The sequence below is a fragment of the Protopterus annectens genome, chromosome 1.part0, assembly GCF_019279795.1.
Source record: "Protopterus annectens isolate FY-2018-M chromosome 1.part0, PAN1.0, whole genome shotgun sequence".
In the NCBI taxonomy this organism is placed as follows: domain Eukaryota; kingdom Metazoa; phylum Chordata; order Ceratodontiformes; family Protopteridae; genus Protopterus; species Protopterus annectens.
Genome location: NC_056725.1, coordinates 1,533,901,617 through 1,533,923,128, shown reverse-complemented (window position 1 = coordinate 1,533,923,128; position 21,512 = coordinate 1,533,901,617). Strand labels below are relative to the sequence as shown.

The following is a 21,512-nucleotide window of genomic DNA, read 5'->3' as shown; positions in this document are numbered from 1 at the left end:
TGAGTTCAAGAAGTATTTTTTTACTTCAGCCTTGAAAGAGTTGGTGTAGTTAATACTACGGTTGTCTGGAGGAAGCCTATTCCAGGCTAGGGACACTGAGTTTTGTAGTGGAGTTTGCCAATAGTTTTGTTTGGTTTATAAATGGTAAGTAAGTTCTGGTCAGAGCTGCAAAGTGAATGAGCAGGGAGGTAGGAGGATACTAAGGAAGAAAGAGATGGACAGACAGACAGAGGGCTTGTCTAGCAAGAAATGTGTAAGCTGCAGCTGGGAAAGAAGCAGGAGATGGGGGAATTTGAGCCATTGAAGTTTTTTCCAGGGTGAGGCAATGATGAGTTCTTTAAGGTTGGCTACAGGCAAATCTGGCTATATTGTTATAGGTCTGTTCAAGCTTGGTAAGTGGGGATGACTGGAGATGGGTCAGAATTGGAGAGGCATAAAGAAGGCATGGAAAGAGGAAGGCCTGGGCTACAGCGGGTTTGGAGTTGGGAGCTAGGATTTTTTTATTTTGATAAAGAATACCCAGATGTTATGTGATCCTATCTCGCCTACATTCTGTACTGATGGGTTCGGAGCCGATCCTCGGCTCCGACTCGGCACGCTTTACTATAGAGCGAAGTCTCTTATTGGCTGAGCTATTCTATATCCCAGGATGCACCACCACTAATTCCCCAGATCTCGTTTGCCGCTTTACAAGCTAAGACGTGGTCTCCGACTTGGCTGAGCTAAGTGTTTCTTTTCTAAGATTTTTCTGTCAGGAAATTTCTTAAATTTGACCCAAAAGCTGTTTTAACAGCTATCGTTGTGGTTTGAGTGATTTTTTTGTGATTTTTTTGTGGTAATTTTGTCTTCAGGGAAAGGTTTCCGTTTAAGTTAGAGGGGCCTTCCTCTCGCGCGTGAGTGAGTCTTTTGTGTCAGTTGTGGTGCCTTTTTGGTCCTTTTAGTTGGTCAAGTACCCGTTTTTAGTTAGAGGGTTCTTGAATCTGCTGTTATTTGAGTTTTTCTATTAGTGTAGTAATAGAGTTGGGCATTGCCTTATTCATTCCTTCTACATTAGTGTGTAGTGACTGTGTACAATTATGTCTAAAGAACATAGACCATCGGGGTTTAAGAAATGTACCCGATGCAGTTACAAGATGTCCATTACCGACGATCACTCCTTATGCGTATATTGTTTAGGCCCCAAACACCTTCAGGAGTCTTGTAGCGTTTGTCACGCTTTTTCCTCTCGGGTCCTCCAAGAGAGGAAGAATAAATTGATTTTAAAAGGGATTATCAAACCTAGTTTTGAGGAGGCTTTATCTTCCTCCTCTTCTGCCTCTAAGAAAAAGAAATCGTCGGCTCCGACCAGCCCGTCGGAACCGACCTCTAAGAAATCTCGGCAGGCTTCTCCATCGGTTCCATGGACTTCGGAGCCGAGGGCGGAACGGTCTGCCTCGATGCCTCCAGCCTCGACTCCTCTGGCTTCGGAGCCGACGGCTGGAGCTTCGAGAGGCGAGTCACCTTCATCGGCTCCGCTGATTTCGGAGCCGATGAGAGTTGCCCGCTCAGACTCTTTCCCTTCGGCGCCGAAGACCTCTTCGGCACCGAGGGAAATTACAATGGAGTCTCCTTCGGCACCGATATTGATCAAGACAATTCGGAGCCGGTCCCCAGTCCTTCGGAGCCGGTGGAGAAGTCTACTCGGACCCGTTCGATCTCCTCCCGGTCTTCCAAGATGTCGGATTCGGACATTGACAGGGTGCTCCAAAGGCTGTTTCAGTCTGCAGTCTTCCAAAAGTTAGTTTCAGCTCCAGCCCAGTCGGCTTTGGAGCCGATGGTCCACCCTTTAGCCTTGGTTCCTCCTCCAACAGCCTCAGCACCGTTGGAGTCGGTGCTGGTGGAGCCGATGGAAGTTTCCGGGTCGGCTCCGACCCTTACTCCTACCCCGGCCTTCGGGTATGAGTTCGGTACACGGACCTCTTCGGTCGGCCCCGGGAGTGACGCTTCGGGACCGATGTTTTCGGTTCCGAGCCTCTCTCTCGGTGCGTCGGCTGTGGGAGTGCCGTCTGCTGTTATGGCTTTGGGGGTCGGACCTTCCCAGGATTCTGGGGGTCCGGCCTTTAGAGCCATGAGGAGTGCTTTGGCCAAATCTTCTTTGGCTACCTCCACCGTCTCCCCGGCACCTTCCCTAGGCACGGAGACTGGTTCCTTTGTAGTCCCCCTGTCTCAAGACAGCAGAGCCCTGGGGCCTGAGGTCACCCCCATTGGGGGTCCCCCTCTTCCTGGTGGTCCCTCTGAAGAGTCTTCGGAGGAACCCCCAAGAAAAAAATAGTGCAAGAGGAAGCATGTCGACTCCCCTGACGAGTCTCTCACCTCGGACACCGATCTTGATGATGCGGAAGGGTCCCCCAAGTCGTCCTCGGATGATGTCTCCTTTGCGGACATCTTGGAAGTCCTCAAACAACGAGGCGGCTGGCAGACCAAACCCCCTTCCTCTGACGAGTCGGTGTTCCTCAAGGCCTTCGGGGCTCAGCCCTCCGCCTCCTGGGTGTCTCCGCCATTCGATGAGCTCCTAGATTTGATCTCTCGAAGGGCGTGGGAACATCCAGACTCTGTGGAATCTGTGCCTGCTCGCCCTAACAAATTTTTGTCAGCGCCCCCGGAAAAGGAATTTCTCACCAAGGGTGTGGCTGTAGATGCTCTGGTGGTGGCATCTGCTACCCAGCAAGATGTGGCAGAGGCTTCGACGTCCATCCATCCTCCTAATAAGGAGTCTAGGAGCATGGACCGATACGGGAAGTGCACCCTTACTTCAGCAGCCTTTACCTTAAGGTCTCTGAATTACCTGACGCACTTCACTAGACTTCAGAGGGATCTGATCAAGGAACTCTCAGATACCCTCTCTGGTAACCTACCTGAGCAGTTGGCCCAGACGGTTAGCTCTCAGTTGGCTACTCTATCGTCGATATCAAACTCGTCCATGAGGCTCATTTTGTATGCAGCCGAGGGGGCGAGTAGAGTGGCGGGTACGGGTGTTGCTCTACGGAGACAAGCCTGGCTCCGCCTGTGTCATTTTGCGGAAGCCTTCAAGTTTTCCTTTGCCGATGCTCCCTTTGATGGGTCCTCTTTGTTTGGACCCAAGGTAAAGGACACCTTGACCCGCTGTGAACAAGAGGGTAAGACTTTGACTGCCGTAGGGGCACGGTTTTCCTCTCCCTTTCGGCCTTATCCCAAGGCTAAAAGAGGAGGGAAAATGTGGTTCCGTAAATCTCAGAAGACTTACCCCTCACAGCAGGACGATCCCCCTTCTAGAGGCAGAGGAGGGGGAAATTTTTCAGGAAGACGCCATCCCAGAGGCGGCAGAGGCCCCCGCAACACTGGAGACCGTGAGTCCTTTCGTGGCTCTTCAATCTTTCAGCATCCCTGAAGGATTGCCCGACTGAGCAGCTCCGGAGCCAGTCGGGGGTCGTTTTTCGAGGCACCTAAAGGCCTGGGAGAGTATCACTCGGGACCGATGGGTGCTCCGAATCATCGCCGGAGGTTACGTCATCCCCTTTTCGCACCCCCCCCGCCATCCAGGAAAATCCCGGACCCGCCACCCAGTCAACGGGATATTGCAGCCATCGAAATTTCAAAGCTGCTTCAAAAAGGAGTCATCCAATCGGTCCCCGTAGACCAGACCGGATTAGGGACTTACTCAAAATTCTTTTTGGTGCCAAAAAAGACCGGGGACTTGAGGCCCATTTTGGATCTCAGCAACCTAAATCGATCAGTCAAGAAGTCCAAGTTCCGGATGGTCACCTTACAATCCATTCTCCCCCTACTGGAGAAAGGTGTTTGGATGTGCTCCATAGATCTCAAGGACGCCTATTATCACATTCTGGTAGATCAGGTGTCCAGGAGACATTTGTGCTTCAGCCTGGGAGACAGTCATTTCCAGTTCTGCGCACTGCCCTTTGGTCTCACCACAGCCCCCAGGGTGTTCACCAAATGTTTGGCGGTGGTGACTGCTCACCTGAGGAGTCTAGGATTCCAGGTGTTTCCGTATCTAGACGACTGGCTCCTAACTGCCACCTCCAGGCATCTACTATTACAGAACCTAGCAGCCACTATATCTCTAGGCACCTCCCTAGGAATCACCTTCAATTGGGCAAAGTCTGTGTTGCTGCCATCTCAGCGCATACGGTTTATCGGGGTAGAGATAGACTCAAAGCAAATGCGGGTCTATCTTCCTACAGAGAGAATAGAAACATTACAATCTCAAGTCCGAGCATTGCTCTTCAAACGCCGAGCCCCAGCAAGGATGGTCCTACAACTGTTGGGTTCCATGTCGGCTACCGTTCTCCTGGTCCCCTTAGCAAGATTGCACATGAGGATTCTCCAGTGGCTCCTGTCGGTCCAGTGGACGTATCAGGATCTTCCTCTCAGTCACCACATTATAATCACGGAGACCTGCAAACAGGACCTCCGTTGGTGGCTTCTCTCCTCCAACCTGGATCAGGGGCGACCCTTCGTTCCTCCTCCTCCAGTGGCCACTTTGACTACGGACACCTCCCAGACGGGGTGGGGGGGGGCATTACCTGGGCAGGTCAGTCCAAGGCAAGTGGCACCCCGACGAGAGTTCCCTACACATCAACATACTGGAAATGAGGGCGGTGCTTCTATCGCTTCAAGCACTACACAGCTACCTCCCCCAGGGTATGATTGCCGTTCAGTCCGGCAACATGTCAGTAGTCTGGTACCTGAACAAGCAGGGAGGGACCAGGTCCTACCCCCTTTGCAGAGAGGCCATGAAAGTATGGAATTGGGCTGTTGCAACCAACCATTTCTTGGTAGCAACACACATTCCGGGGAGATCCAATGTGATAGCCGACAGACTGAGCAGAACCATTCTCTCCCCGCACGAGTGGTCTCTGAACGACAGAGTAGCATCTCAGATCTTCAGAAGATGGGGAACTCCTTGTTGTGACCTCTTTGCAACTCCCCTCAACACGAAATGTCTACAGTTCTTCTCTCTCACCCCGGTTCCGGGGGGGTTTCCCAAGGACGCCCTAGTCCAAACTTGGCCCACCGGCCTACTGTACGCCTTTCCACCGGTTTCCCTTCTTCCCAGGGTGATCCAGAAAGCGATTCACTTGCAGTGCAAAATGATTTTAGTGGCCCCATAATGGCCTCGTCAAGTCTGGCTGCCATTTCTTCGGAAATATGCACTGGACGGTCCATGGTTCCTGGACCAGGTTCCAGATCTCTTGATCCACCAGTCGGGACAGCTTCACCAGTCCCTTCACTCACTGAGGTTAACAGCTTGGCTCCTCCACTTCCGACTATAGTCAGGAACCAGGTTTTGGACTCAGAAGTCATACATATCTTGTTCTCGGCCCACAAGAACTCGACTAAGAAGATGTATAATAGTAAATGGAAGAAATTCGCCATTTGGGCCCAACTCCGGGGATTAGATCCCATTACTGCCCCGGTGGCTGAAGTTTTGAAATTTTTAGCTTCCTTTTTCAATCAAGGTTCTTCGGTCTCTACCATTAAGGTTCAATTAGCAGCTATTTCTAATTTTCATGAAAGTATAGACCCACCTTTGATGAGCAATAAGTTGTGTAAAGCCTTCATGAAAGGTGCTGGGCTGCTACGTCCTCCAATTTCTCATCCTGCTCCACCGTGGGATCTTAATTTCGTATTAGGTGCTTTGACCTCTTCCCCCTTCGAACCGGCAGCAACTTCTGACTTGAAATTTCTTTCCTGGAAGACTGCCTTTTTGGTGGCAATTACATCAGCCAGAAGAGTTTCGGAACTTCAAGGCTTATGTGTCAAACCGCCGTACCTGGTGTTTCACAAGGATAGAGTATCCCTTAGGCCTAATCCATCATTTGTTCCCAAAGTTTGTTCTAGTTTTTGTCTTCAACAGTCTTTGGAACTTCCAGTTTTCTTCCCCAACTACTCAGACAGAGCAGGATATATCTTCCACTCATTGGATGTTCACAGACAATTGCGTTTCTACTTAGATAGGACGCACCAAACACAGAAAACAGATCAGTTGTTTGTGTCCTTTTCAGACAATAAATTGGGCAAAGCTGTCACGAAGGTCACTATTGCCAAGTGGATCAGAGACTGTATCAGTCATATTTATTTTCTTTCTAATAGAGAACTTACAACCACTGTGAAAGCTCATTCTACAAGGGCTATGGCTACTTCAACAGCCTTTCATTCCAAGCTTGCCATTAGTGACATTTGTGCTGCGGCTACCTGGTCCTCTCCTCACACCTTTATTTCTCATTACAAATTGGATGTGGCATCTCGGGGGCGAGCTTCCTTCGGTTCCACAGTTCTCAGGAGTGTTTTCCAGTGAGCCACCCAGGAATCAGGTGCTAGGGACGCTGTCCCATCAGTACAGAATGTAGGTGAGATAGGATCACATAACATCTTTTAGTTATGTACTTACCATAACTTTAGATGTTTGGGATCCATCTCGCCTACATTCCTAATAACCCAACCTCCTTCCCCCTGCCTTGGAGATCAGAAGAGACTGGACGGTTCGAGTTTGACCGTTTCATCTTGAAACATCTGGCAATGTTATATCAGCAGTACATGTGTGTGTGTGCATGTGTGTGGACAAACAAGATCTGGGGAATTAATGGTGGTGCATCCTGGGATATAGAATAGCTCAGCCAATAAGAGACTTCGCTCTATAGTATAGCGTGCCGAGTCGGAGCCGAGGATCGGCTCCGAACCCATCAGGGCAGATTGTAGGCAAGATGGATCCCAAACATCTAAAGTTATGGTAAGTACATAACTAAAAGTTTCTGGTTGTTTTTTTTTTTATACAGTGTTGTATGTGTAAGTCGAATTTTAGCTGGTTGTCAATTATAGCACCAAGTAGTTTGGTGTGTGGTTCTGCTTTGATTAGGGTGTTGTCAGTGAATGAGATGGTAAAAGTGGAATTGTGGTGGGAGAGAGATCTGGGAAGGAATAATAGGAGCTTGGTCTTTTTGGGGTTAAGAATAAGTTGGTGGTCGGTGAGCCATTTTTCAACAGATGAGAAAGTGTTCTGGGTGATGGAAAGAAGGTTGGAAACATGCTGGCTATGCCCTTGTAACTCTCCCCTCTAACTTCCCCCACTCCATCTACCCTCTACCTCTCTTCCACCCCACAAACTACCTTTCATTACAGCACGCTATGATACTTCCATGCCTATGGCAGTAACTTCTTATTGTAACAATTTTTAATATCTGCTATGACTTCGTGGATAGAACAGATGCTAGTTATCTACTGAATGTACTATGTTCTTCATCTGTAACTATGTTTGTAATATTTTAATTGCTAGGATTCTTCATCTGCAACTATGTCTGTAATATTTTAATTTGTGGAGCTTTTCTCCCCGGGCCTCCACTGAAAATGGACCTGCATCCAGTCGGACATTCCCATTCAACAAATGTAAATAAATAAATAATAAATGTTGTTGGAGCAAGAGATGAGTGTTGAGTCATTGGCATACTGAATGAAGGATGAGGTGGTACAGGCGGAGTATATTTGATTAGTAAAGATGTTGAAGAGGAGGGGACCAAGGATAGAGCCCTGAGTTTGGATAGGCAGGAAAGGGGAACAGGTTCATCACCGCACTTTCCAGGAATCTAATCATTCAAACCAAGGATTCCTTACACCACCTAGGCAATGAATTGGGAATAACAGTCAATCTACAGAAATCCAGACTGCAACCAGTTCAGTCTCTGGAATTCATTAGGGAACGTTTAGACACAAGAGCTTTGATAGCAAGACTTCCTCAAACATGGATCTTGTTCCTCCTCCAACGAGCTCATCGAGTCTTGTCCTACCACAAGCCATCTGCCAGGTTGATTCTTTATCTTTTAGGTTCCATGGCTGCCTCCATTATGTTGGTTCTGTTCCTTATGCGAGTCCTGCAGTGGACCCTGGTGATGTAATGGTCTGTCAGCAAGCATCTGTTGTCTCATCTGGTCATCATCACAAACATTCACAGAGATAACATACAGTGGTAGATAAATTCTCAATTTCATCAGCAGGGACACCCTTTCACCCCTCCCCTACTGGTTACAATGACCTTGGATGCCTTCCAGTTGGAGTGTGAGGCATTATCTGTGAAGGACTGCCAAGGACAGGTGGTCTCAAACAGTGGCCATCTTCACATCAGTATTTTGGAGATGAGAGCAATCCTCCTAGTATTACAGCCCTTTTAGGACTCTCTCCCCTTGGATGTGATCTCTATCCAAACATCCAGCCAACATGGCTGTCTTTTGGTAAATCAACAAATGAGAAGAACCAGATCTTAACCCCCCCCCCCCCTCTTGTGTCAAGAGGCCATGTGAGTTTGGCAATGGGAGATATCTTCTTGCCGCTTTCTTATATCAGTGAATATCCTGGGGAAGTCCATCATTCTTGCAGACAGATCGAGCAGATCCATTCCCTCACAAGTGGTTTCTCAATCCAGTGATAATGGAGCAGAATTTCAGTCGTTGGAGCCAAACTTGTTGCAATCTCTTTGTGTCTTCCCTAAACACCAAGTGTGACAAGTTCTTTGCTCTAATACTCCACAAGGGGAAGTCTCCTTGGGATACTCTAATGCAGTCTTGGCCATGGGACTCCTTTATGCCTTACCCCCAACACTGTTGATCCCAAAGTTCCTACAGAAAGGGTTGAAGGTAATTTTCATCCTCATAGCCCCTTATTGGCCTCGACAAGTGTGGTTTCCCTTCCTCTAGCCTCATCTAGTTTACCCTCCCTGGTAGCTGGGCTTACAGCCAGACTTGCTGTCTCACCCATTGGGGTCACATCACCCAACAATTCAGGCCCTCAAACTGACCAAATGGTTTCTTCAGTTAAAATGGTAGTTTGACAGTCCAGGTTTTCCCCTTCTATTGTTTATATTCTATCTTCCTCACAAAAACCTTCCACCAGGAAACTATTTAAGAGCAAATGGAAAAAAAATTCTGTTTGGATTATGAAGAAAAACACTGACCCTTTTCAGCCCCTCTACCTGCAATTTTAGACTTCCTGTTGTACCTTACACAATGTGGAGCCAGGTATTCGTCTATCAATGTTCAACTGGCTGCAGTCTCTTCTTTCCATATGGGGAAGCCATAGCTTCTCTTAGATTATTCAAAGCTTTTCTCCAGAACACTTTTCTTCTTCTTTTCCTTCTGCTTAGAGATCCAGTTCCTCCATGGGACATTACAACTGTTTTGCAGTTTATGACAGGACCTCTCTTTGAACCTGCTGCTAAAGCTAATAAGAAATTTCTGTCATGGAAGACTTTATTTTTGGTGACTATCACCTCTGCCAGGAGAATTTCTGAATTACATGCCCTTTCCTCAACGCCTCCATATCTAGTTTTTCACAAAGGCAGAGTGATCTTAAGATCCAATCCTTCTTTTCTCCCTAAGGTGGCTTCATAATTGTGCATTAATCAGTCCATATATTGCACATTTTCTTTCCAGATTTCTCTTACAAAGATGAATATACCTTACCTTTGTTAGATGATGACCGCTAGTTGCATTTTTATTTGCATCGGACAGAATCTTTCAGAAAATCTGATTAGTTGTCTCCTTTTCTAAAGTAAATCTGGGGCAACCAGTATCTAAGGTCATACTGTCTCATTGACTAGCCCAGTGTATTTCTTTTGTTTACCAAGAGAAGGGCTATCACTCCCTTCAACCCCTAAGGCTCATTCTACAAGACCTGTGACTGCTTCTGCAACCTTTTTCTCTAGTGTCCCACTTGATGATATATGTTCTGCAGCTACCTGGTCTAAAGGCCATACCTTCATCTCACATTATAAATGGGATATCCAATCCAGGTTCAGAGCTTCCTTTGGTTCTGCTGTGGTCAGGAATGTCCTTCCATGAGGTCACCCAAGTATGAAAATAGCTGGTGACTCTGTCCCATCTGTTGAGGAATGAATAGAAAAGACAGCATCAGATAAGAAAGTTGTGTACTTACCATAACGTTAGGTCTGTGTTGACATATTCTATCCATTCCTCAACTACCCGCTCTCCACCCCTTCCTTATCTTTTGTAAGTAATGTTTCTTTATCATGTTTTCATTCTGAGCTAGATCTAACTGACCTTGCCTTGGCTCTTGAAGGTTAAGCCTGTCTTTTTGTATATTTTTATTGTAGAATCTCCCCTTCTTCCATTTAAAATATATTACTATGTTTCCCTCATGTGTTCCTAAAAAATTTTCAGATGTTTTTTGGGCAGGCAAAGTCAGTCTGAGGTGGTGTGTTCTGTACATGAGGATTATGGGTAGAGGGAGGAGCCTGAGCACCAGAGCTGAAGCTTTGAAGTGGCTGAAGACGGATCCAAGACCAGATCTGGCACCCGTCTTTTAAGGAATGAACTGAATACAACAACATAAATCTAACTTAATGGTAAGTATATAACTTTCGTTTTTGTAGCATTTCTCAGTTTTACTTGTTAATAATTCAGTACTATAATTTGGATTGTTCTGGTGAATGGTGACTGGAATTTGTCTAGCATGCTTTCACATGATGTCCTCACTGACTGGAAGATCAGAAGAGAGTACATTGCCTTCCCACTCTGTGCCAAAAGCTTCTTAGGTATGAGATCAGTGCTGCTTCTCAAAAAGAATGAGAGAGCTGAACAAAATCTGTCCAAACAAAAGGGAATAGAAGGTGGGTAAACCCAAATGTTATGATTTAATAAATATAACAGTATCTGTTTACAAGATTTACTGTCATGGTTATCAAAAACTCAAGTAAAATACACAGCTTTTGCAGATGATCTCAATATTTACTTTCAGTATCCCAATACTGATTTAAATAAAATCCTATCGTCCATAGATAAGTTTTCCATGGTATCCAATTATGAAATTAATCCTAAGAAGTCAATCATTTATCCAATTAACCCACTGGGACATAAGGAATTTTACTTTCCAGGGAGACTAATGTTAAAGTGCAATATACCCTGAAGTATTTAGGTATAAATTTTAGCCATAAACAATCAGATATGTTCAATAATAATATAGGTAAAACGTGGTCAAATATAGTTGGTAACATTAGTAAGTGGGAAAAGCTTAAACGATCTACTTTATCAAAAGCTTCAGTTATAAAAATTAACATATTGCCTAAGATTTTATACCATCTGAATGCCACTTTCATGAAAATTCCAGTTACCTTCTTCAACATAAAGATAAAAGTTTGACTGGCAAAGTTCATATGGTACCCAAAAAGTACAAGAATTAGCTATAATAAGCTAATACCCACAAAAGAAAAAGGAGGCCTAGGCCTTCCTGATTTTCAACTGTACTATGAAATTATTAATGCAAGTCAATTATGCAGATAGCAAATCATGACCCAGTTGGGAAATGAATGGTACCCATTATGGATTAAATTATTTCACTGGGATATTATAACTTATAAAGTTATTCCAAAAACGATTCCTTTCTTAAAACAAGAAACTCTTAAGACAATAAAAATTCACCCAATCTTAATAAAAAACTATGAAATTTTCAAGAAGCTACTGATATCAGTAAATTTAAAAGACACAGTTACACTTTTGCAACCAATACATAACAACCCAGGTATAAAACTAGCAAACACTATGGTAAATCTAGATAAATACCCTTTAATAAAAAAATTATACAGTATAGGATTTTTACCAATTAAAAAAACGTTCAATGGAAAATATCATGAAACTGCTTAAAGCTAGCAATAAATATAACATGATAATTAAACAAATCCTATACCTAGTAAGTACTATAACCAAAGACATCAATGTAGTTGAGCAAGATGTCAAGTTAGCACAAGTTCTAAAAAAGTAAAAAGAAAATGATATCAAATACATATAAATGAATAGCAAATATTAAATATCAAAGTACTATATTCTTTTTTCAGAGTTTTGGGAAAGAAAAGATAACACCATAACAGACAATCAAAAGGAATTTACTATTAGAAATACTATGAAACTGACACCATACAAAAAGTTAATATACACCCAGATCGTGATTTTCAATAATGCTTACCATACACCTGTCCACCTTAACAAATTCAACCCATCCAAGTCACCCTGTTGCCCCTTCTGTCCTAACAATGAGGCAGATATCCTCCACATCTTTTGGAGCTGCTAAACAGTTTATAAACTATGGTGCTCACTTAGATTCCTTTTAGAGAAATCAGGGTATTCAAAATCCACGGTGTCATGGAAAACACTGCATATATTCAAATGCAATAATAATAATTTCTCTAAACACATTATAATAACACTATGCACCCTATTAAAAGCTTACATAGCAAAAAACTGGATAGACAGATCAAGACTAACCTGGTCAGAATACAAAAGCACGGTGAAAAAACATATATTGACCAAGAAGCTTTATACAAAAAGCCAGGAGAACCAAACCTACTGTCAAAGGTACTGCAAAGCATTAATTGATATTCTGTCATAAACAGTATGTTAAATACTAATTATATAAGGATAGTAAACACATCACTTTGTTGAGATTAGTAACCACAATAATTAAGGTGACATAGTTGTATATATGTGTATAAGGTTTAGTAGAATAGATTGTTATCACTATACAGGTTGATGTTATACCTCTAATATTGCCCGCAGTTGTAAATAATACGTAAAAAAAAAACAAGATAACTGCTATGTGATAAAAGCTTTTGGACTAACTTATAATATAACCATATCCTCATAGTAACACAAATGGTAATTACACTTAATTTGAATGTTAATGAGTAAAGTGGGCAATAACTATTATTACTTGCTTATGGTATGCACTCTGTAACATCAGCTGTACCACATGTATATGTCGTTATCTTTTTCCTGCATATTTTGTGAGCAAATATTTAATTAAAAGAAGTTTGATAAAAAAGATTTACTGTCATGGTGAATGGTTTACAGAATGGATCATATATAGCACTTTCTATCTATTTCTCCATGTTTCTATGTTCAGCTAGCTAATACATTATGCAGTGTTTACCTTAATCCAGCTGTTGATATCATGGCCAGATCATCTCTCTGTAAGTTGTGTTATTCCACAAAGTATTATTCTGTACTTTTCACCTTTTTGTTTAGTTTTCAGGCTGACCCTAAGAAACCAATTGGCGGTCACATTTTAGCACATGCCTCAACAACACGTATTTGCTTACGAAAAGGGAGAGGTGAACTTCGTATTGCAAAAATTTATGACAGGTAAGCTGCCATCTTCATTTATGTAATTTGTAATAAACAGTAATTTTTAATATTTGTCATTATATTCTGGACCATTTCTTAGTGTTGTAAACCATTTCGAAAAAATATTAGTAAATAATTTTGCTAATTATCAGTGATGCCAGATGAGCTGCTAAATGGATGAATTTCAAGCTACCTTTAGCAGCACTTCACACATATGCAGCTCATACATCTATGTGGCCAGTCTTTGACTTTTCCTTCTGCATTTGTATTCTGAGGATCATGCCTGTCCACTTGTTAGTCTTGCAAGTATGTAGTGGAATGGTGGTTTCCTCTGTGCCCTCCTTTTCATTAAGGGTAGGGAAACAAACAATTCCATGCCCACCTATTATTCACATCTTGAATTTCAAATGTTTTTTTCTAAAGTGGTCATGTTGTAGTTTTGTTCACCATCATTGGTTATGGATGGCCTTTTGATATCAGGTTCTTCATTCTCTCTCTCTCTCTGTTTCTGTCTCTCTCTCTCTCTCCCTCTCCGTTGAAGTGCACTGCAAACAGTTGTGTCCACAGTCACTAATTACTCATTCAGGACATTTATCATTACTACTTCATGTCATTGAGACTGATTTAAAAAGTTGAGGCTAACCTTAATGAAAATTCAATTTGATCACTAAACACAGAAGGACCTATTTTTTGCGACTTTTCCTTCTCTCCAGACAGGTGATGTAAATGAAAAAGCATCCAGGTTAATGATTTTTTTCTCAGAGATCAGCAGATCTGTTTCCTGTTCTTTTTTGAGACCTTATATATGTTTTCAAATTTCAGCTTTAATGATCATGCACAATCATTTGGACCAACAGTGACAGACAGATACTGTTGACATTTAAGAAAACGAGTGCTAACATTCTTGTGTATTCCTTTTCATTGATACCAAATTTGTTGAAAGTCCAGCTTGCTGAGTTTTGCACCCTTCCAAAGTGGTGTAACCTAGAGTTTTGCATGGTTTACTATCACATATTCGATTGTCATTTAGACGATCGAATAGGTGCGAAAATCATTTTCTCGAACTGAGAGGAGTTCGATCACCACAATGTCGAAGCTGACATGAGCGAACAGCCGCTATTGTCAGCTTCAACATTGCTGTGCAGATCGCACTATAGTGGGGATCGGGGAATGTACCCTTACCCTCACTGCAGTGCAGTCTTGGAGTTTGTATATATAAGTGGGGGGGGGCACAGCTCCCCACATGGGGGGTGCAGGGGGGCTTGCCCCCCTGCAAACGTTATTGTTAGTTGTGGGCAGATGTGAACATTTCAGCAAAGTCAATATTCGACATTGCTGAAATGCTCCGTTCGATATTTTGGTTGCTCGGTGTTTTGATTTCCCACAATATTTGTCAGAAATCGTTGCGTTCGTCTAAATGACATTCGCAAATATGATAGTAAACCGTTTTACATAGCCCACTACCTTTCTGTTTGGGGGATGGCTTTAAATCACCCCATTCTCCATGGTAGCACCTGGTCTGTAGAAGGGGGCAAACCAAAAAAGTTAGGCATTCAAGTTCTTCTAGACAATTTGGACCTAGAGCTTCATATATCAGCATAAAACATGACCACTATATACAGGAGGAAATATGCACACAGGCTAAGATTCTTCAAGCTAGTAATTAATCCATCAGTTAGTATTAATATGCTTTCTATAACAATATGACACTTTAACAAATCTTACATATTTTTGTAAAGTCTCACAATAATGCCAAGTTAGGTAAATTACCAGTGGATATGTATTTGTTTTAATTAAATAAGTAAATGACATCAGGGTCAATTTAAGGTAAGAAAAAAGTTAAAATAACAAAAAGACAAGTTTCAGGGTCCCCAGGGAACTGAACTTTACTTGCTTGTTTTCATCTCCACAATATAAAGGGTGTGCAGAACAGGTATCCTCAACTTTTTTTTCTTCCAGCAACAAGTTTTTTTTCTTTTATATAGCCCATAATGATTAGTATTATAAACAGAAAATATGTTGTGTCTAGGGAAATACCCAGGACAATAATAGAGACTTTCATATTAATGGGAAGCTGCAAAAAATCCACAAATTGTAGCCTGTGGGGATGCCTTGAACTAGTTTATGTATGGGCAGTGCTAAAATTATTATCCCATTATCTCACAGTGGCATTACCACATAGGTTCATAAGTTCATAGGTAGGTACTAGGGTATTGGCCCTAGGGCCTATATAAGCCTAGCCAAAAGGTACCCCGACTTTCACCACCCAAGAAAATTATTTTCCTGTGCCCCTGTCGAGCAGAGCCATAGAAGTGATCCCCGGGGTGAATTTCCTATCTCCCATCCAATCATCAAGATTGTTCTTGAAGAGTGCTATTGAGGAGCTTTGTTTGATATAGGTAGGTAGTTTGTTCCAGAGTATGGGAGGTCTCTGGGACAGGAATCTATCCCTCCAGCATGTTCTGTTTATTGTGGTGACAAGGTTTAGGTCCCTAGAGCGTGTAGCTCAGAGGGATTGGGATTTCTTTGAGTAGAGCTTTGTATGTTAGGCAGAGATCGCCTCTGAGTAGGCGATATGTGGTGGAGTAAAGCTGGAGTTTTTTGAGATGGTCTGCATAGGGCATCTGTTTAAGGCCAGTAATCCTCTTTGTGAGGTATTTCTGCAGCCTTTCCAGTTGTTGTAGATGTCTTGTGAGGTACATACCAAAAGGGGTGTTGTACTCTATAATGGGTCTAATTAATGAGTGATGAGTAGAGGAGAACAATGACCTCTTTTTGCCTGGATGAGAAACCTTTTGTGATGAGGTGTGCCATGTAGAAGGATTTCCTGACTAATGTGGTGATGTGATTATCAAAGGAGAGACTACTGTCCACCTGTGTCCCAAGGTCTCTTATCACACTTTCGGCATTAAGTAGACTACCGCCTATGTGGTAGTTCATGGGTACAGAGTTTTAACCAAAAGGGATGATAATGCACTTTTTGGCACTGAGCTTGAGGCCATGGCTTTGACACCAGGCATCTGTCTCAGTGAGGCCCTTTTGTAGGATGTCCACATCATTAGAAGTTTTGATTATGGCTCCTAGTTTGCAGTTATCTGCGAACTTCATTAGCCAAAGACCTTCTGTGTTAGCCTGTACATCACTAACACTTCCTGAAGGATGAAAGAAGGATGCAGCTTTTGCTCTCAGAAGTTTGAAAAATCTGGTACAGTTTTGTAGAACTACCACTGGTTTTCACTGTAGTCATGGGTAATGCCATGTGAGCCTCAGTTAAACTACAGTAAACTTTCAGTTAACTGACACCCATGGAGATTAGTAGATGTCGGATAACTGTAGTTTCTGGTTGCTTGAGAATTACTGTTAAAAATAGGCCTAACTAATACTGGACCCTATACCATTTGCTTGGTTTGACTTGTTCTCAGGTTGGGGAGAGAAGGAATTTATTCCTATCTTCCTTTTTAAAACTCAAAAACTCTAAAAACATAAGGTATGTTTCTGCAGGGGGGAAACAGAAACTGCAACACGTGAACATTGTACTATATTTCTTTGAATTTTTTTTTCTGGTTGCTTGAGAGTGCTGTTTGCTTGAGTTCTGGTTAACCGATAGTTTACTGTACTTCTAAAGAATCAGAAAGGTACAACAATATATTGGATACTACTGGGTATTACATTGTCCTTTGGTGGTTATTAATCTCTTTTTGAGTGTTATTCCTTCAAAAATATTTCTAAAAATCTATCATGGGAAGGGAAGGTTTGATAAATTCATTGTATTAATAATACCATAAAGGCATACAGAGCCTGTCAATTCCTTATAAAATTGATGCTTGTCTCCAGATGAGAGTGTTGGGATTGACTGAAACTGCTATGTCAATACTCCGTTTTATTCCAACAAAGTCACCTATTTGTTTTATTCTAAACCCACCTTCTTAAGTTAGGGTCAAGACAAAAAGTATGTTAATGTTTATATCGTACATAAAGAACTAAACAACATAGATTTTAAAGGGCAGGCTGCAAAATAAAGAAAGTCTGCAGCAGATGCAGTATAGTCTGGGAGCCACTCTTTTATGTTGAATATCCAGCACTGATAGCAACTTAGTGAGCCCTTAGAGATCTTTCAACATAGCTTTCCATATGCCAAAATAGATAGAGTCTGTCACACAAGGAAGTTCACAGATTTTTCTATAAAATACAAGGAAAAGTCCAACATCCTCAGAATGCCTTCGGAGACCCAAGAATTTTTGTTTCAATGTGAGACCTTAAGGGCATTTTTGCCCCACTCAAATTATCTAACATGTTTAAGAGCATATTTACTATTCTCCTAAGACCCAAGAAAGGAAGTGGTAATGTTTTATGCAAACATTGAATAAAAAGGGGTAAGTTTTATAGCATGGATTTCTTAAGACATATGTAGTTAATGTAGAGACCAGTCAGCAAATTGCTGATTCATGCTGGCTGAAGAACATAATTTGCTGTCCAATTCTCATAACAGTTGCTTATTGTAGTTGCTTCTTAAATCCTCATCTTAGCAACACTATTAACATTTCATTGAATAGGTAATAGTTACCTTACCTAGTCAAATGAAGAGTAATTAATAGCGAAGACCTTAGACTTCCAGGCATTAATTTTATATCCTTAAACATTTTATTATACTTGCTTATTTATTTTTATTTTATATTTGTTGACTGGGTTTGTCCGACTGGGCTACAAATGCCAACTTTCAATGGAGGCCCGAGGAGAAAAGCTCTGACATAAAATAGAAATTTTACATATTGAATACATATAGAAATACATTCATCAGTACCACAGATTACTGCATTACAGTGCCACATATTACATTCATCAGTACAACACGTTATTGCATTACAGTGTCATACATTAAACTGTGGCAAGTGAAATACATAGAAATAGATTAATCAGAGGGATACATTCATAATTACATATTATATACATAATAGTGCAATAGTTACATAGCTGAAATATTTTACTAGTTATATTTGTACAGTGATGTACCAAGAGGAGAAGATAAAGTAGTAAATTTGTTTATTGAAGGGAAGGAAGAGAGAAGAGAAGTAGAAGATTATAGGGGAGTGTTTACGAGGGATAATTACATTGGCAAGTCCATTTTTCATGAAGGTATTTTTTGTAGCGGTTTTGAATAGATTGGGATGTTCAAGGGATCTTATATGTAGTGGTAGGCTATTCCAGGCCTTGGAAGGGTTAAAGCTATAGACTAGGTGACCCATTTTGGTCCTTGGTTTGTAGATTTTTAGTAGGCCTTGTTCAGAACTGTGGAGTAATCTGGTGAGTAGTTAATGAGAGGTTAGAGATGAGATAGTTGGATAGAAAGAGGGTTTGTAGAGAATGGAACGAATAATCTGAAACGGATTATACCGAAGCAGGTTAGGTAATTCTAGCCAATTTAGTTCTTTTAGTGAGAGACAGTGATGGGACTTGTAAGAATTTTGGGCAGCAAATCTGGCAATACTGTTATAAGTTGTTTCTAACTTGTTTAGTAGTCCATTGTTGAGGCTAGTGAGAATTTGGGAGCTATAAAGTAAAGTGGGTAAGAGGTAGGCATTTGAAAGGGTTGGTTTTGCTGTTTTGGTAAGATATTTTTTGTTTCTATAGAAGAGACCTAGCTTGAGATGTGTGTTTTGGATACAATTATTGACATGTAAATCAAAGGTTAGTCTATCATCAGTAGTAACACCTAAGAGTTTTGTACTGGTGTCCACCTGTATTTGAGTATTATTTTATGTTAATATGGAGAAGGAAGACTTTATGTGGTTAAGGTTTTTAGGGAGAAAGAGTAGTAATTTGGTTTTCTTTGCATTAAGAATAAGTTGGTTTTCAGATAGTCAGTTTTCTACAGAGTTAAAAGAGAACTGTGTGTCTGATTTTAGTTGAGTTGGTGATTCAGCAATAGTGATAAGTGTAGAATCATCTGCATATTGTATCAGTGAGGATCCAGGACAGGAAGAGTAGAGAAGGTTGGTAAAGATGTTAAAAAGAAGTGGCCCAAGGATGGAGCCTTGTGGCATACCCGTTTTAACAGGAAGAAGAGGGGAGAAAGCTGAGAGCCATTTGACTGATTGGAGTCTATCAGAGAGATAGCTGTTAAACCAAGATATGGTGGATGGAGGGAAGTGTAAGTTTGCTAGTTTAAGGAGAAGAAGTTTATGAGAGACTGTATCAAAGGCTTTAGAGAGGTCAGTGAGACAGGAAATAAGTTTGTTACTGTTTCTAGCTAGTGATGCAGAGTTTAGGAAAGACAGGAGAGCTGTAGTAGTGCTGTGCATGGGACGAAAGCCATGTTGGGTAGGTGTAAGTAGATTTTCTTGCAGAAGGCAGTGTAAGACTTGATTGTGTATACATTTTTCCAGAATTTTGGAGAGTGGTGAGAGTATGGTTATGAGTTCAAAATTAGTTATATCTGTGGAGTTTCCTCCTTTGTGTATTGGAAGGGTGTAAAATTACTTCCAGATGGAAGGGACTGTGGATTCTGTAATAGAGCGGTTTATTACAATAGAAACTGGGAAAGCAAGAACATCAGCAGCAGCCTAAAGGAATGCGGAGGGAATGTTGTCTACAGATGAGGAGCAAGATTTTAATTTAGATAGTAGAGTTTTAATATAGTTAGTGGAGTCAGGTTTGAGGGAGAAGGTAGTGGTAAGGTTACTACTGAGGGAAGAGTTTGAGTTATTAGGTCTATTATTGTTGGTGGGATGGCTTGTGTCTTGACATAGTAATTTGGATATTGAGTCTATAAAGTAGTTGTTAAATATGGAGGCAGTTTCCTCATGTATTTTGTCAGGATGAGGGTTAGGGGAGGCTTGCGTACCTGGGTGTAGTATTTGATTTACAGAGTGCCAGAACTTTTTAGGGTTGGATTTAAAGGTAGAAGATGGATTATTATAGAAGTTTTTCTTATCTATATTTATGTGACTTTTGGCAAGATTTCTAAATTCTTTATATTTCTGGAGGTCTGGCTGATGTTTAGTTTTAGTCCAAATTTTCCATGCACTGTCTTTATTTTTTAGTAGTGCACGTGTGTTTATGGTCAGCCATGGAGCTGTGTTAGACTTTATGCGGACTGTTCTAAGGGGTGCCACAGACTTTAAAATACTAAGGAAAGTGGAGTTAAAGAAGTGGATAGCTTCATCCAAAGGGAGTAATTTTAAGGGATTCCAGTTCACTTTTGCTAGTAAAGATTTGAGAGTTTCAGGATTAAAGTTTGTTAGTTATCGGTGTTTGATAAACCTTTGAGGTTTATCTTGATGGGATGTGTATCTTAGTATTTTTACTGGACAGTGATCACTTAGGGAATTTGGTTGCATTTCAGGGTTATGGTATTTGGAAGGGTGAGAGACAAGAATCCAGTTAAGGAGAGACAAGGCTGTATGGGAGTTATTGAAATAAGTGGGATCAGAGATGAGTTGAGTAAAGCCGTAGAGATTAAGGTGTTGTGAGGAGTTTTGAGAGGAGGGAGATAGCCAGTTAATGCTGACATCCCCAAGAATTATAGTTTAATTTAGGATGTGTTGGGAGATATGAGCAAGCATATTTTCCAGTAGGGGGATATTATCACCTGGTGGAATGTAAATTGCTGCATTGGTAATAGTGGAATGGCTATTAATATTTAGGTTTACATATAAAATTTTGGCTGGGGAGAAGGCTTGGGATGTAAAAGTAGAGTTAGAAATGGTAAGGTGGTTAGAGTGTAGGATAGCAACGCCTCCACCTTTCCTTTTTTGTCAATCTAGATGGTGTATGCTATGGCCAGAGGGCAAGATCTCTATGTCTTGATGTTGGGATTTCAACCAGGTTTCAGTCAGAATAAGGATATCAGGAGTATGGTGGGAGATCCAAGCATGTAGTTCACTTACGTTGTTCAGAATACTCCTAGTGTTTATTGAATAGAAGGAAAGATGTTTGTTTGGGAGATTATTGATTTTGGGGATAGGAGGGCTAGCAGTGTAGTGTGTTGGACCAGGATTGGGATGGATGTCTCCAGCTAAGAGAATCTTTTTGTGTAGGTAGATGAGTTTGAGCATATTAGCAGTGAGGGTGTAGTATTTGGTTTTGTGTTTGGTAGGGGCGAGTTGGATGTTAGGTAAGTGTATTTTTGGTAAGGGAGTATTTAATGAGAAGATAATGGTGAAGGTTTGGTGATTATTTATATGGCTACAGCAATTTGGGTTTGTAGGGGAAATATGTTTGGTGTGTAAGTGGATGTTAAGTGATGTGAGTATAAGAAGGAGGAATAGGATAGGCAGTAATAGGATGGATGTAGTTAGAAGTGCATAGATTTTACTCTTGAATGAGTACATATTGTAGGGTGTTTTTAGTTAGTAA

The 21,512-nt window shown here is 41.6% G+C and overlaps 1 protein-coding gene across 1 annotated transcript in view; it reads left to right on the top strand.

The window, feature by feature from the left end:
- DMC1 (DNA meiotic recombinase 1) overlaps positions 1-21,512 on the top strand; it is a 1,571,258-nt gene that overhangs the window by 1,494,852 nt on the left and 54,894 nt on the right. The window contains exon 12 of the mRNA XM_044067943.1: positions 13,059-13,175. Coding sequence (XP_043923878.1) covers positions 13,059-13,175 — 117 coding nt within the window. The remainder of the gene's footprint in view (positions 1-13,058; positions 13,176-21,512) is intronic.